Source organism: Scatophagus argus, chromosome 1 (genome assembly GCF_020382885.2).
Source record: "Scatophagus argus isolate fScaArg1 chromosome 1, fScaArg1.pri, whole genome shotgun sequence".
Lineage (NCBI taxonomy): Eukaryota > Metazoa > Chordata > Actinopteri > Scatophagidae > Scatophagus > Scatophagus argus.
This window is the reverse complement of record NC_058493.1, coordinates 19,657,914-19,674,799: the sequence shown is the minus strand read 5'-3', so window position 1 is coordinate 19,674,799 and position 16,886 is coordinate 19,657,914. Positions and strand designations below refer to the sequence as shown.

General features: G+C 39.3%; 1 protein-coding gene across 1 annotated transcript in view; it reads right to left on the bottom strand.

The window, feature by feature from the left end:
* The window catches only part of LOC124059744 (ephrin type-A receptor 6-like), a 28,166-nt gene extending 23,901 nt beyond the window's left edge, over positions 1-4,265 (bottom strand). Inside the window, exons 1-4 of the mRNA XM_046390034.1 lie at positions 4,137-4,265; positions 3,612-3,761; positions 3,352-3,513; positions 2,999-3,227 (exon numbers count right to left, since the gene is read on the bottom strand). Of these exons, the coding sequence (XP_046245990.1) occupies positions 2,999-3,227; positions 3,352-3,513; positions 3,612-3,761; positions 4,137-4,247 (652 nt within the window). The 5' untranslated portion in view covers positions 4,248-4,265. The remainder of the gene's footprint in view (positions 1-2,998; positions 3,228-3,351; positions 3,514-3,611; positions 3,762-4,136) is intronic.
* Positions 4,266-16,886: the final 12,621 nt, after the last annotated feature.

The following is a 16,886-nucleotide window of genomic DNA, read 5'->3' as shown; positions in this document are numbered from 1 at the left end:
GGAAAAAAAGGAAAGGAAAAACACTGATAATGTTTTGTGATTTTTGAAAATGTGTTATTGCTTCCTCACTACTGTACAGCGTACATGGCTGTCTTATTAATAATAATAATAATAACAATAATAAAAATTTTAATGAACACAGGAGATGTTAGCTGCAAAAAATGTAATTCAGAAGGTTTTCTTGAAACCAAAATATTTGAATACAAAACACTTTTCTGCTACTGAGCATAATCACTACCGGTGGGCTTTTGGTCTTTTCTGCATATCTATTTGCTTCAGATGAAATTCAGAAAGATGTCTCTATTAGCTTCCCCCACAGTTCACTGCCTCCTTTTGAATGTGATGGTGTGACGAAAGGATTCGGAACAAATAGCATTAGCACTATGATGTTGCCTTATCTAGGTCATGATATAACCAGCCTATCTCTGAGTAATCCTCTTGTGGTTGACACTGAATGAAAGGAATAGCATAATAAAGCATTCGATTGAGATGTCAAAACAGTCTGGCAGAATGCTATTGGGGTGGAGAGCAGGGTTTGATAAGCGCTGATGCCTTTGTTTAGGCAGCTGGGAGGGAAAGATGGACGTGTTAGTGCAGAGCTCTGCTTATATTTGGGAGCACTGGGGTTTTCCTCTCTCTCCCCCCCTTCTCTCTCTCTCTCTCTCGCTCTCTCTCGCTCTATCTCCCTCTTTTGCTCTTTCCCCATGCTGCCTCTCAGACAGCTTTGATCACAGCACCCTTTGAAGCAGTGTTCCAAAATGAAAACGAGGAGAAAGCAGAAGTCATCGCAAGTTCATGCCTAAACTTCCTGCAAGTACTTGTAAAGTGCACATCTTCATTATGGAATTAGGTCTGTGAAACCTGTGAAAATTACTGATGAGATTAAAGAATTAGTCCTAAATCATTAAAGTCATAAATCATTAATTGCAAGGCCGTACTGTGCTGTTACTAATGATCATCTCTTTTAGCTTAATGTTAGCAGGTCATCATCAGCAGATCATCCTTGATAGGTGTTACTGGACATGTCTGAGCCTGACTATAGCTCACAGCAAAACAATAAAGCATATCACCATATCTGGTTTCCTTTACCCAAGATGCTACAATGGCATTGTAGAGAAGAGTGTGAATCTGGTCATTCCAAGTAAGTAGCATATTCACATATACAACATATTGTGCAACATTAAATGTTTGGACCATGTTACAATTCTCTTACATTAAAATTTATCCAGGGGTGTCAGGGTGGCATAATAACTCGCGGTCTTTTGCAATGTCCAATTCAGTACATGATTTTTGCATCAATGAGAAGAAATACATTGATTTGTCAGTTGTTTCATCTACAGGATTAGGAATTGTTTGAAATCCATAAATGGCTTTTGATACTGCAGGAAATGTACTATATAACAACATAAATAGTGCAATATAAAATCACGTTACACTGATAATATCAGTTTGAGGCGTCTGTCTGACAACTTTGTTTTTTGTTTGAAGAATATACAATACGTATGAGTGAATAAATAGACATCAATAAAGGCATCACTTTCCAAGCTCCAAGTGGGCTGCTGCTCAGTGAGTTACTGATCCATTTATTGTAATGGCTGCCTATAGCCACTTGACACAGTCCCAACTACAGCACAATAGAGAGACGCAGCCATTGTCAACCAAACAGATCGACTAGGGAGTTAAGATGTAGGACACATAAGAGGGCCGCTGAGGGCCCTAAGCCACTGCCTCACCAGTAATCTCTCAGGACAGACTTCTGTGTTGTTTAACTGCTTCTTTGAATTGACTGAGAGAGAGGATAAAAGATAAATAAAGAACAGATAAAAGAGAAGAAGATAATAAGAAAAATGACACCCAAGGAGCAAATAAAGGAGATATTGCAGCCTGTCCTACATATCAGCTGTGCTAATGACTGTTGGAGTTCTCTCTGTAATAACCCAAGTAACCACATCACCACAGGGGTACTGCACAAATTTCACCCCAACCAGCTGAGGCTTCTGTAAGCCTTAAAATGTAGCAAGTGTAATTGTAATCATGCAGTGTGGCTCAATATAGCACCTGCCTTAATTACAATTTTTCAAAAGACTAGGTGTGAGCTAAAGTCGCTATGAATCTAACAAATGGAGGCAATTAGCAAGCTAGTCCTCAGTCTGGCTGCACAGTCTAAAGGAGAAACCAGGCCAAAGACTATATCAGGAACAACTCAACAGTTACTTTAACTTTTTGCTTAATCTGTTTTGCTGACAATGGGCTACATTTAGGCAACACTGAAACAAATGAGCAGGAGACATCTCAGAAAGCATTTTATAAAAGCTTTGTGTTATTTATCAAAATTTGCATTTGCTGCATTTATGTAGCACTGCATGATATTTATCAACAACAGACATATAGCCGAAAACAGCTTATTAAAAGACATTACTTTCCCAGAGTCCAGCAAGTTCCTCATGAAAGCCAAAATAACAGTTCTGAAATGTCTGTTAATTTTTGGCAAAATACACTAATTTCTTCATATTCACATTGTTTGATTGCACAGCAGAAAGGGATGGTGATGAGAGAGAGCAAGAGTGAGAATAAAACACGAGGACTGAAAAGAGACACGGAGGAGAAAGAAAAGGGTGTAAGTGAAGCGTAAACAAAGTGGACAAGAGACGAGATGAGATGATGACAGAGAGGTGGAGCTGCGAGGAGGAGATGAAGAGAGATGCGGATGGAGAGGATCAGACAAGGATGCAGGATCTGAGAGGAGGGAGTAGCAGGTCTGCAAACTCAAACTCCTGCAGAAGACTGGGGAGGCCCTAGGGATCTGTTAATATGACGCAACCTCTTCTCTTCTCTTCTCTTCTCTTCTCTTCTCTTCTCTTCTCTTCTCTTCTCTTCTCTTCTCTTCTCTTCTCTTCTCTGTATCTACAGCTCTAATAAACTGTTGGTGAAGTGTACTGCTCTAAAATAAGTACAAACACACACATCCGCACACTAAAACATCCAAATAAGTTCTCACCCTGGCAGTAGCCATCCATCTCCTCATGGCCAATACTACAGACACAGCGGCCCAGTGGTACCAGCCAGTCTCCGTCAGCACCACAGTACAATTTGGGTGTGTCTCTCTCTTCTGCATTCTCCACACATGCACCCCTCACTTCCACCAGAGAGGATGAGTCCATATGTGGCACTGTGTCAGGAAAAGCTGCCAGGTTCCTTAAAGTCGATGGACAGCGTTTGTAGAACACCTTGTGTGAAAGAGACAGACAAGAAGTTGAAGGTACTGCCATGCAGTCTTGAGAAAGAAGTGAAACTGACAGGTTCATGGGTACAGTTCATGTAAACATAAGTCACACCACAAAGTTCACTTACCTTGACAGACACAAGCGCAATACAAGCTCCCACATCCTGGAAGGCCAAATAGAAGCCCTTCTGTGTCACTGGCCCCACCTCCCTGACCTCTGTATTGAGACGAAGGACACGATCTCCAAGATCTGTCTGTGTGAAACTTTCATCTGCCGCAATGGTGTCCACCTTAAAGTCAACAACAAGGTCTTTATTGGCTCAAGTAACTGCACCTGAATGATACCAGTAGCGCAACTCTTTCTGACGATACTGATCCGAAAACCGACCTTGGCATAGTCAGAAGGCCGAAACCGTGTTGTAGCAGGGAGTGGCTCATCAGTCTGCAGGTAAAAGAGGTTGAAGGTTTCCTTACAGGTACCAGACACCCAAGGAATGGAGTTGCAGTCTCTCAGCGTGAAACGCAGCTCAACATATACCTGAGTTAAAATATACACAGACAGGCATAATTATCACAAGCTCATTATAAATACAGGACTACATTTTAGGGTCTGATCTGCATATTGTCTCGCCAGAAATTAAACGGTTTCTGTATTTAGAAGAGGACCTATTGGACTAAAATTTCTAACAGAGGTATACATGTTAATATAACAGTGAAAGTGGCTTATGATTCATGTCCAAAAATCAGAAATCATCCCTGCTATCAGAGCGAGGTTGTTTTTTGTAACTTTATAGAACATCTTTGAGACGATTTCACAACGTCCCCCTGTTTGAAGAAGAATTTGGCCTAAATATCTGGCAAAGATTTTAAAAGAAATTATAGTATGTGTTTGAGCAAGTGCTGTGCTCCAGACCCTCTGTGCAGCCTGCCGCTGGATCCATCCAGACCGCAGCCAGTTGTTCTGGTTTGGCTCCATTACATGGCAAACCTGAAAGGTGTGAATAGGTCTGTTCTGCTCATCCATCTCTGTGATAGCATCCCACTGTAAGGGTATATGAAGAAAATATGGGTAAATATGTAAATAACAAAGGCCTTCAATGTGAACACAACCAGATAAAAATAAAAATAGAATCTAAGCTGCAAATGTTCAGTTACGGCTGTGTATTACATTGTCATGTACTTTGCTGCATATTATAAATACATTCATATGGAGACTGTGCTTGGAGATTACAATACATGCACTCATGAATGATGTGGTCTCAGATCTGTCCCATAAAATGTTCAACCTCTAATGCATGTAGTGAAACTTAATTTCTATAGAAACATGACGTTTGAGAGGCATCAAGTTAGTTTCACCAATGTTTTCAAGCTGTTGCATCAGCCAGACTCTCTCATTTGTCTGCTCCGCTTTAACGGTGTGATGATCAGAGCTTCAAAAGCCCTGATGTTTATTGACATCTTTCTCACTCCAGTGGCAATAAATGGGCAGCTGAGATTGTGTCAGTTACACAGCTGGACATGTAATTATATCTCAAGAGCATGAGATACAAGGGAGGCATGGGTAGCAGTTCTACTTAATTCTGTTCATAAAAGCCAACAGCATTAAAATTCAAAACATTATGTCAGAGTGAGACTAAATTATTAAATTCAAAATTCTGACTAAAAGGTGGAGGTGTAGATGCTATAAGCCAGTGAAAATAAATCACATTTAGCTGCCCCAGCTTACTCCAGTCTGCGTAAACTGGCAGAGAGAAGGAGAAAGTTTCCACCATATTTACCGACTATCAGACCGGAGCATGGAGGTAACTAAATGGAAAATTCTCTGTCACTACTTATTGACTTCACTCTCCACCATATTGATATCTACTGTACATTATGTAATTTTGTGCCAGTAATAGCTGCAAAATGGAGAGTTCAGTAGGAGAAAATTCTCCAGAACTGCTGTTTTGTATGTGACATGAATACTGTTTCATTTTAAAAATACAAAAATACACACAGACACACACACACACACACACACACACACACACACACACTGTGGTTGCACTTCACGATGAATATCTTGAATGTGTCACACAAAGAGCGACACAATTAAGTTAGATGACAGGCAGAACGAGCTGAGCCAAGACAACTGAGGTAGAGTGTTCTCCAATAAAAATTATTAAACAACAGTTTAACCTTGACTGGACTGTGCAAAAGCAATTAATCTTATATTAATTAAGCTATCTAAATTAGCTTTATGTGACACCCAAGGGCTAAATGATTAATCAATCATAATCATTTCCTCTTTCATTTGGAACTCCAGCCAGCCAATAATGCTTTGTCCAGGCCTTTATGATGTTAAGTGGACTCGGAGCCAATATGTAATCATGCATTTATCATTGCTATGGGAAATATCCAAGGCAAATGAGCAGAATCTAAAAATGGAGAAAACATCTCAGAATAGGATTTAGTTTTATATGTTCAGACTGTAGTGGGTTGAAAAGAAATGCAAAATATCATGTAGTATATAATTAACTACTGAATGTATAGGCTCAGTACTATTATTGTGATGTAAGTATAAGGAGGTATGTATTAGTATGCGTAAACGCCTCTATTGGCATACAATTATAACACAGAATTACTACTACAAGATTACTGCAAGATTAGCTTCACAATTTTTCAAGTCAGTTGCCAGGTGACCAGATGAATATTTAAATGAGGTATTGGTTTCTTTTGTAATTCTTCTTGTTCATAGCGGCCATTAAAATGTTCCTTTCTTATGCACCTTCAGCATGAGAGCTGGGGCACAAAATTCAGTCTTCGTTCTATCCAAAAACACATTCTGAATTTTTTTTGGCCAAGGCTAAAGCTAAATTTTGCAGTTTGAGTTTGACAACTCAAGCCGATGTCTTACAGTCTTTTCAGTAGAAAACTTCCTCCTTGTGTTGCTGACCCTCCACTGCAGAAAAGCACAGAAGTTTCAAAGGAAAGAAAAAAGAGGGAAGAAACTTTGGAAGATATCCCGCCCACTTGATTTTAATAAGACTGCTGAAGCCGCACTTCAGCTTTAAATAAGTGATGTATTACATTTTTTTTTACTGACAACAGATTTTGTCTCCCCCCATCACAGTATGAGCAAGCAGTTTGCACCTGGGTATTGGTTATTTAAGTGAAATGTGAACCTATCCTTTAATCTATAAACTTTAAACTATAATTCTAACCTGTTACTGTTTAGTGTTTGTCACCATCATAGTACAGTATAGTGCATTAGAGACATTTAATTGAATAAGTTCAAACCTGCTTGTGGTGCTAATGACTAACAAATCCCATGGCAATCCATCTAATACTTGTTAAGATATTTCAGAAGGACCAAAGTGGACACTCGATTGATAGACTGACATTGCCAAGAGCCAAAAATTTAAAATTCAGATGTTCATTCTGAGTTCTGAGCAGCTGACTAATGTTGTACATGACTGCAATGCCTCTGCAGTGCTTTGCCACGTGCCATTCAGCCTGGCATTTCTGAGATTTTCTGCTCGTGTATAAAAGTGGAAATGCTTCAGAAATCAGAAAGGAACTGCAACTTTTACACACCTGATGTGAGTTTCTTCATCATAGACTTCATATTCTGTGATTTCAGTGTCCTTGCAGACCAGAGACAGAATTTCAGGGTTTCTGGTTTGCATAAGATCAGCATTAAGTAATTGAAGTTCCATTATGCATACAAACAAGAGAAAATGGTAATTTGTCACTCTCTGTGTCTCACTGTTCTAAAATGCCCCCTTGGGATGTGGCATGGTTCAGAGCAGAGAAAACAAATGCGAACCCAGAATTTGAAAGATGAGCTGCAGCCCACGCTCTCTGAGGCAATCAGATATGCACCTACTAATCGCTCTGCCTATTAGCCTAAGGCTTAGCCAACTGTAGCAGAGAGAAACCTTTTTTTTTTTTTGCACAAAGGAGTAAAACAACTTAATGTATTGACACTAATGTTGCAATATTGCAATATGAGAGAGCAATCCAAGGTTTTTCTCAAAATGGCCCGTAGAAAAGGCTCACTGTTGACTCAGTTTTGAAGCTGGCGTTGTGATGAAATATTTAAGAATTGGAAAACTGTATGGATGATGCACAAACAATTTTGGGCCTTATTTCCTCGTTTGGCATCATGAACCTCGAGTTTAAAAATTTCCTCACTTAATCCAAAAGCAATTAGAACACTTCTTATCAACACAACGACACTACAATTAGATCCGCCTCCATGAGGTGTCCTGTTGACTTTTGCTTGTTCAGGTGCACTTTCTCTTCTTCACTTTGCAGCAGTTAATGACTACAGTGTCTGCATACCAATTCTGATTTAAAGAGAAAGTGGTGGGTCCTGGAAGACTTCATCTTTACTGGCTTATAGATGACCATATACCTCTACGTTAAAATCAAATGCACCAACCAGCCTACAGGGCCTTTAACATGTGTGACGTGGCCAAATGATAAACACTCAAATACAACTGTCAGTGTAGAGTTAGGATCTTATTTCATTTTGATTATCATTTACTTTTTGAAAATTGTAGATCAATAAATAATAATGCACGATAATAACTTGGATCACTGTTTGAACACAGTGCAGCCTGTTTTCACCTTTTTGTCCTCCCTGTTTTTCTCCCAGCTGGGACAGTACTGGAGAGAGCAGCTGTAATCTGCACATGTAAATCCCAATATGTTTGTTCCACACCCTGTCTGGGCTTGAGAGAGGACTTCCATTTCACAGCGAAAGTCGAGTTCTGCATCCTGTTTTCAATGTGTTTTCAAATTGAGGAAGCCAGCTTGCAGCAGCCCCTCTGACTTCATAAAGACATATTGTAGCCTTGTCCAGGACATTTAAAAGCAGCTGCCAAGCCCTGCCACTGTGCAGAGATGTCCACACATTGGTGAGTTTCTAACTCCACTTGCCTTTTTTTTCTTCCACCGTGACTCCAGGCAGGTTAAGGTCTGCACTCAGGAATCTTTGACAGCCACTGAACCTACAGTCAGTGGAATGTTGTTATAAAAGTTGTTCATCACTGGAAAGATAAACACAATGCTTACTAACATGAGCTGAAGCCTCTTGTTTCAGTAGCACTGTGGTGACATGGCTTCAGCCAACATTCAGTGGTTAAATATTTATTTTTAGAAACATCATTAAATGTTTCTTGCTGATGTCTGCCCCTGCAAACTTTAACATCCTCTTAAACTAGCTGAGAAAGTATGATCAGAGCTCTGGAGTAATTTTTCAGTTCAGTATAAGTTGGTCGAACTACCACTTTTTCCTCATGCACCAACTGCTCTAGCCAGATAGTTGCCTTTCTTCGCCTACTTATGACTGATGTACAGCATATTATTAAGCTAACTTCGGTGTCAGGAATGGTAATGTCAGAACTGTGAGAAAGTAGAGAGCAAGAAAAAGGGTTCAAAAGATATAATTTAATGCTAATTTAGTACTTTAATGTCAAACACTCGGACACATCAGTGGAGCTTTAATATTTGAACACAACCTAAAAACTGCTGTATTTGATCAGTTTAATAAATTCTAATCACATACTGACACTGAACAATTAACTTGTTCCAAGTCTCAGTTTCACAGATTATGTAAAATACTGGTGGTGAATACTAGCCAAGATATACTTGAACATTTTTCATCACCGTGGGTGGATGTGATTTTGGGTCATCAGCATCTAAACTCACAAAAGCTGTGGACCAAGTGTGTGAAGATTGGAACTTCCAAGCTTGATGCTGTTACCTGCCCCGTGGTCAACAAAGTCACATTAGTCCTGGATTCATATGACTGATAGCCTTCTTTATCGAGTACTCATGAAAATTCCTGAAGCGTCTTTTCTTTTCAGTTAGGTTAGGTTCATTAAGATTTAACCACCAGCTGTCTGCCTGTGGGACCCCTGCACTGGAATTTAAACCAGACTTCTAGTGCTATAAAGCTACATTCGTAATACTACATGACCATGAAGTGGAAGTCTGTCCTCTTGCCAGTAATTTTCAAAAAGAAAATTCTTGAGTAAATATTATACACACTTCATACTGCAGAGTATCATACCAAAGTTTAAAAAATAAAGTTAATCAAACTGGGCTGAGAGTTCATTCATTCATTCATTCATTCATTCATTGATTCACAGTCACATTATATGTAAATACAGACACACACACACACATTTACATGTTTAACACACTGCCCACGTCAGCCATCTTAGCTAGCAGAGACAGCAAAATCTCTCAGTTCACTATCATAGTGACAGAGGTCCCAGGTGTTACTATGGTCTATGGAGGTCAAAGGAGAGAACATGTCAGGGAGTGATAATATTATTTTCAGTTCAATAATCATTTAGGGAAGCCTGATAATTAAATTTCTGCTGATATTTTCCAATGCAATTCAGCTGATTGCTTATGCCAGTATGTGCACATATTTTTTATTTTTTCCACCCGATCAAGTCTCTCCTGGCATAGAATTAACATATTATTATGTCTGCTGTTACTTTGATGGCTTGCTGCCTAATGCTCACATAAAAGTCATTTCATTATATACATATTAGCAAAATAAGAAAACTGCTGAGTCACTGGTTTCGTCATGCGCACATTATTTAAGTGTCATCTTATTGGCCAGTTATATGAGCAGAAATGTTCATTAGGGCCGATATGTCATTATCAGTGATGTGTTGATATTTTACATTGCTACCATCACTATATCCTCAGTGAAAAAGAGTATGCTAGCCAGAGTTCTGCCTATTCCTACCAAAAGAAATATTCCCCACAGTCTCAGCTATTTCATCACAGATAAGTATGGGCAACAGAATTTGGTTTAAGTTACCTTTAATCTCACAGGACATATATAGGAGGGCAGTTTTGGGCAAGAGAAGAGTAGTTTTTAGCACCAAGAAGAATCTATATGATGTATAGCAGGGGAAAATAAATGATTTGGAGTTCCCCTTTGAGCTGAAATAAGTTTCAATGTTCTGTGTCACTAGATGTAGAAAAAGACATTAGACCATTAGTGAAACTCCCACACATACACACCTACATTGCACGGACAACTACTGCTGTACTAACAGCAATGGTGGAGGCACTCAACCTGGCTAAGAGGTGTGAGGTTTTGATTAAAACCAGACAATTTGTCATTGTCAGACAAAAGGGAAGAGAGAGAGAAAATTGCTATGAAAATATCATTAAATCTCTGTAGTTGTGATGAATTATTGATCAGATGTGAATCTCCATGGTGGTGATGTTGTGCTTTTGTTCAACCAATTAATGGCGTTGTTGCTCCCCATAGCAAAAAACCTGTTTGAGGCTCTGTGCAAGGGAGGAGAAGCTGTTTCAATATTGGTATTTGGCCCTGAAAATATCTCTGTATTTTGTTTCTATTTATTGGTTTTGCTCCAAAGGATTTATTACACTTTTAATAATGGCCTGAAAGCAAAAACAGTCCTGCTACCACCTCGTGTCCCGAATTAGACACAACATCGTGGAAATATTATTGTTGCTGGGTCGCATTTATAAGAATGAAATCTGCAGCACTTCCCCTTCAGGCTTAGCCCTGAAAGAATTATGCTACAATTAAATTAGTTTAATCTCTGGATATTGTACAGGATTGATCAAATCTGTATTTCTTGTACATAAATATTGTCGTATGCCATCTACAGAAAAACACCAGTGGAGGCCACCAGTGACTATTGTTTTAGACTTATTCTGACCTTATCAGTCAACAGTAACAGTCTTACTTAACTCTCTGAATGTTGCTTGTGAATTCATGTTCTTATTTTATTTGAGGTTAAGGGTACCTTATTTGTGAATAATGTTGAGATAGGTTGGTGTACAGAAAAGGAACTTTTAAAGGTGCCCTACCTCAAAAGTTATGCAAACATGATTTTATTGGCTGAATACATTTTAATGTTTTCTATTTGGCCCTCAACCAGTTATTAAAGTTAGATGAGAGGTTCAGAGTGTAAAATCTTAATCTATAAAGTAACTAGCAACTATATGCGTGAAATCACTGATGTGGAGTCTAAACTAAAATACTTCCCTCTGAAAATTAGTGGAGTAAATTTATAAAATAACAGGCTATTTCAATTAATTACAGTTCTTTAATAAATCTACTTAGTTGACTCCACATTGCCAGAGACATAAGATGAGGGTGAGACATGAAATTCAACGTATCCGCCTCTAGTGTTGGATTTTTACCTGTATCTACACACAGACCGCGATATATTTAATCACCATAGTGTTTGTTTTTCTGGCTAATTACTCGAGTCAAAGATGTACATGCTTAGACAGGCATCAGAATATCCTGAAGCTGGATATGGTGTTTACATGCCTCAAAACCAAAATAATGATGCATCAGGGTTTCAGTAACAAGGACATTTTTTTTCCATCATAAACATGTAAACAAGATCCTTCAAGTGTAATTTTAAAAATGTTGCTTCCAGAAATGGCATCTACATTTAATCCTATGGTTGGGCAAATATGTTTTCTGTTGAAATCCTATTGGTTTAAAGTATAACGACAGAATATTATATTTCAAAAAGTTTTCTATCAGCATTTTGGTTTGAGGTTCTTCAGACCTCTACAAGGTTGTCCAACGAGCACCGTTTTGGTAATTTACAAGTAAAAAGACATCACAACACTGGGGTTACATACAGCCATTAAATTAAGTGAAGCCTGAAAGCTAATTCAGTCAGTCTACTCACATCAGCCGCGTACACTCACACTCCTTTGTATCCAAAACAACCTTTAAATCATGGTAGCGTATGTAAGCCATCAACGCTGTGCACATTCTTTTGCAGCAGCTGTGCCTCTCACCTGGAAGCTATGCTGTCACTCGCTGTCACTGTTCAAACACCATTTAAAAAGCCCCACCTCCACCATCACTTTTCAGCCACATTTAACCCAGTTTTATCCTTATAAACATTAGACAAACACACACTGGATGACATGTTTGACTCCAGTCAGGAAGGTCCTGTTTCCTGTCTGTCTGACTTCGACACTAGAAATTACTCTGGCTGAGAGGTCCAATTATGAGTTTAGTCTTAAGAGTTTTGGGTCAAGTTTAGGGCAGTCTAGATGTTTTGCTCTCATAAATGGAAAGCTGGTACATCAAAATGTTTTCAAGATGCTTTACAATGGATTTTTATATTTTAAGATAGGCTAATGTCACTCACCCCATTGACAGGATATGTCTTCCAGTCCAGTTCTCCTAGTACTGTCGTGGTGTCCAACAGAACCACTAGAGAGAGTGGGGTGGTGAAACAAAAAGTCATGTAAAATGGAGGAGAAAAGTTGTAAGAGTGAAAGAACGACAGTACAAGCACAAGGAGTGACAGGAGAGAGCAGAAAGGGGTACAGAGATGGAGTGCGAGAGAGCATGGACAGTGAATTTAAAAAGAAGAGAAATGGAGGTGACAAAATAGGAAGAGAACAGACAATAGTTATCAAGCTGTCAATGAGGAGCTGAGAGAGCTGTAAAGCCCTTATCAGATTCAACCACCTATGAAATAACAGCTCTTAGGAAAGTCCAGGACAACAGCAACACTAACACAGATCCGCCTTCTGTCTGAGTGAAGTCTGGAAGATTGCTACTCTCCTTCTCAGAGGTCAGGAGTTTTCACAGCTACATGACATCAAAGATAATCCAAAGATGAATAAAGGGGAAAGGGCGGAGGACTATGAAAACTTTTAATGTTTAACTGAACAAATATGACTTAATTTAAAACTCGTTTAAGACAACAAGCCAAACTTTATGGATGGCGACAACCCTTTTATAATAATATCACACAGTTTGGAGTCAAATGAAGTTCCCCTTGAGCCAACAAAATTTTGTCAGTTGATAGCACAGCAGTGTCCTCAGGAATAACACCTGTACTGAATGATTCTCACAAGTTGGGTCCCAGTTAGCAGCGCCAATGTAGTTGTAGTATGCAACTATTTCTAATGAAGTGATAAGTAAAAATGTGGAGATTGAGTGGGTGGCTGGGTGGGTGGTGTATCTTTTGTGGAGCATAGAGGAGTTTGCCTTCCATCTGCAATTAACATTTTTAGTTTAATGAACTAAACTAAACAAGAAAACACACGCTGGAAATATGTACAGTTTTGTGATGGATCAACCGACCAAGACAACCTGAATGGATGGTTCTCTTGACTTCATGATGAAGGACACTCGCACTCACTTTAACCATACTCACATTTTACTTAATATCAGCCAGACCTGCAGATTCAGGACATTGCATATTTCATGTAGTGTAGTGTGAATTAGTTGAAAATGGAGCATCTGAAACACCTTGTTATGCAATGATAAAGAGCAGAAGAATGTTTTTGCCTTGCTTCTCCTACTTTTGCAACTTCTACATCCCTTTTGTATGTTCCACAGCCTCTTTTGACTGTGTTTTTTTGCCTGAATATGTTAACAACCGTCTTCCTTTGAATGCAATCATTGTGTACATACAAGTGCAACAATCTCAAGCTGTCGACACTCTGGTCACGGCTCAGGCATGAAAAGAGCCCTTGCTAAGCCCCCTGAGCCAATTTGATATGATGAATGTGCAATTTCCTTTGTCTCCACACAGCCAGTTAATTACAATCTCTATCAATAAAGTACGTCCCACTTCAGTGGTCGACATTATAGACCAAAGAGTCACATCCTCAGACGACCTGTCACTCCAGTGTACAGCGGACTTTGCCAAATCTGGACTAATTTAATGGGGTTGCCACTGTTTTGAGAACAAGTTAGATAACAGGGGAAGATACACTTTGGTGAGACTAAATGAACCGCTTCACTATTTACAGAGACTTCATTTAGCCTTGATCCACTGCTGGTAATTAAGGGCTGAATTATAATAAGATGGCCTTGCCTCTGTTCAAAAAGGAGGGCGTAGAGAAAGGGAGGGAGAGAGACTGTGAGACAGACCAAGAGAGACAAGGAGATATTGATTTTTGACCAAATTAGAAAAACAATCTTTCATAATCATGAGCAATGTTCCATACCATGTTTGACAGCAGAAAACTTTTTTCTACCAGCTACCATCACTGTCTGTCTCATGCACAACACACACACACACACACACACGCACACACACACACACACAAACATACATACACAGTAGTCATAAAATTATTAAATTCCTGCAGCTACCTTTGGAGCCAGGAAATAACAGATGACCTAAGGCCACAATGCTGAATTTGATCCACAGAGTTACTCACTGAAAGCACACACACACACACACACACACACACATGCATAGTTAAGCAAGCATTTATCAGGTGGCTAAATCACATTATTCTTGTCTGGGTATTGTGTCTGGAAGCATAATAATCTGCATCTGTCCCTTCTAAATTTTTCTGACCACTGGGAAATTATCACATTCTACAAAACAAAATGGGCACAAACTGTCTAAACACCAGCATATCGGCACAGTTTCTTTTGTGATTGGTGAGGTTTCAGACGAACGTGTGTTTGTAATGTAAGCAAATGAAAATGAATTTGCTTAACAGAAGCAAATAAAACAGTAGCCTTCATTTACATTTAAGTTTGCATCCAGCACCATCTTCTTACTGTGCTTCACCCAGTGTTGGCAGTGAGAGGACAGTTAGCTCATCTCTGAGCACTCATTCTTAACCAGTTTTCTCTTAGGAACCATCAGTAAATTACTGTTTTAATTCATATATATAAAAGTTTTACTGATGTGTTGGTTGGATGTGTTGGTAAAGAAAAAAAGAAAGTGCAAATTATATATGCTGCACAGGCCACATCTGATTGCAATACATTTTTCTATATAGATATATTCTTACTTTTACTCCTGATATGTTAATACTTATCTGTTTGGCTGATGTCAGTGTCAGCAACAGCATCATTTGCAGCACCTTTGTCAGAACAGTCAAAGGGCTCGGCAGGAAAGCATTAGAGTGCTTCCAACACAGTTTACACATAGGCTGCAGACGACAGGCTCCCTTCATAAACCCCTTTGTCAGAGAATGCTGTCCACATTCCCAACATACTCATGATTTTATCTGACATATCTCTGAAATTGCAGCCAAATAAACTTTAATGGTGGAAAAGGCTTTGTTATTATACACTACATCCTGCATTATGCTTATAGATTCACACCATCAAATATGTACCATTTACCATTATACAAGACGTAGATGGTATCCCTGCGCTTTGAACAGTCTCAATTACCCTCAACAAAAGACACGACTCATTTGAATTTATCCTTTTAAGTGCCAAGCACAAAGAGACAGACATTTGGGATGTGGGTGAAAAATCTGTCCATGGGCATGTGACACCAAGTCTCTGTGTAACTGTCTCCTGGACCAGTACAGGGCTATCAGAATCAAAGATGGCAGCTGGTCTTTCACTCTGATCAGTACCAAAATAATGAGGCTGAGTTAGTAAATGCTAGTCTTAGTTGACTTGTCACTGCATTTGTTGCTGTGCTGGAAGGGCAAGGGTCCGAGTTTACGGCTGCAGACACAAGTAACCAATGCTCATGGCCCAGCAGTGCTCACAGGACTAGATTGATGCCTGGGCGACCCCATCCCATGAAGACAATGCAGAAGGTGTGGGAGTCTTTCTCTGAGATGGTCAACCCACATGCAACTGGACAAGGGCGAGACTTAAGAGTCCTTAGTCTTCCCAGCTTCAGCAGTAACCATAGCTAGTTAAAAACCTTGAGCGAGTTCTGAAAAGCAGTTAGACTCAATAACATCCAAATGAACCAATACTGAAAAAAACTTCCCTTTACAAAAAGAAAACTCAAAATCCAAATCCTCACGCCATATATCCATGCTTGGTGACTACCTTGATGACTGCATTGGACAGCAGTTAAATGAAAATCAGATGTCAGGACAGTTGAGGAGCTTTAGCGGTCTTCACAGGGAAGAAGCGAGAACTTTAAAGGGGAATAATGAGCCCTGTGCAATTCAAAATGGTTGGTGTGTCTCCTGACGTGGTGATATTGGAGCTTCCATAACTGGTCACACCAGAAGGCGCTTCCCATGAGATATCAAGTGAGGTTTAAAACAGAACTTTTGTTTGTTTACAAGAAAAACATCCGCAGGGCACCTTTAATTGACTGCAAAATGACAGAACTTCATTATGCAGGACAAATTCTGCATATTTCAAGTGATTGTTTGCCTGAAGCAATATTATAATATTTTGGGAAGTACAATTATTGGCTGTCTCTCCACCAATGGTCTGGCAGGAAACACCCCATAAAACCACAAAACCTTTTCACATTTCTGTTTGTCTGCAGATTAAACAAACCAGTTAGGCTATAATGTGGTAATTAGTGAGCTTTAGGTGCTACAGGGCAGATTTTTGAACTTTGATAATAACCAGCTCATCATCTTATGGCTTCAACTTCATCTTTACCGTACATACAGAGTGATATAAATTTTCTGACCTAACTCCGAAAACAGCAACTGTTCCTTTAAGGAAGTTTTTATTTTTAGTTACTTGGATGTCATAATACATTGGTGTAGAGAGCTTTATCACATGCTGCAACAACAATCACCTGAAGCTCAATACCGTCAAAACCAATGAACTTATGGTCAACCACAAGGTTTCAAATACGGATGTTGCTGCAAAGAAACAACATATGCTCAAACATGGATGCTTCACACACATCCTCAAGCCAGCAGCACAGAAGATCAAGAC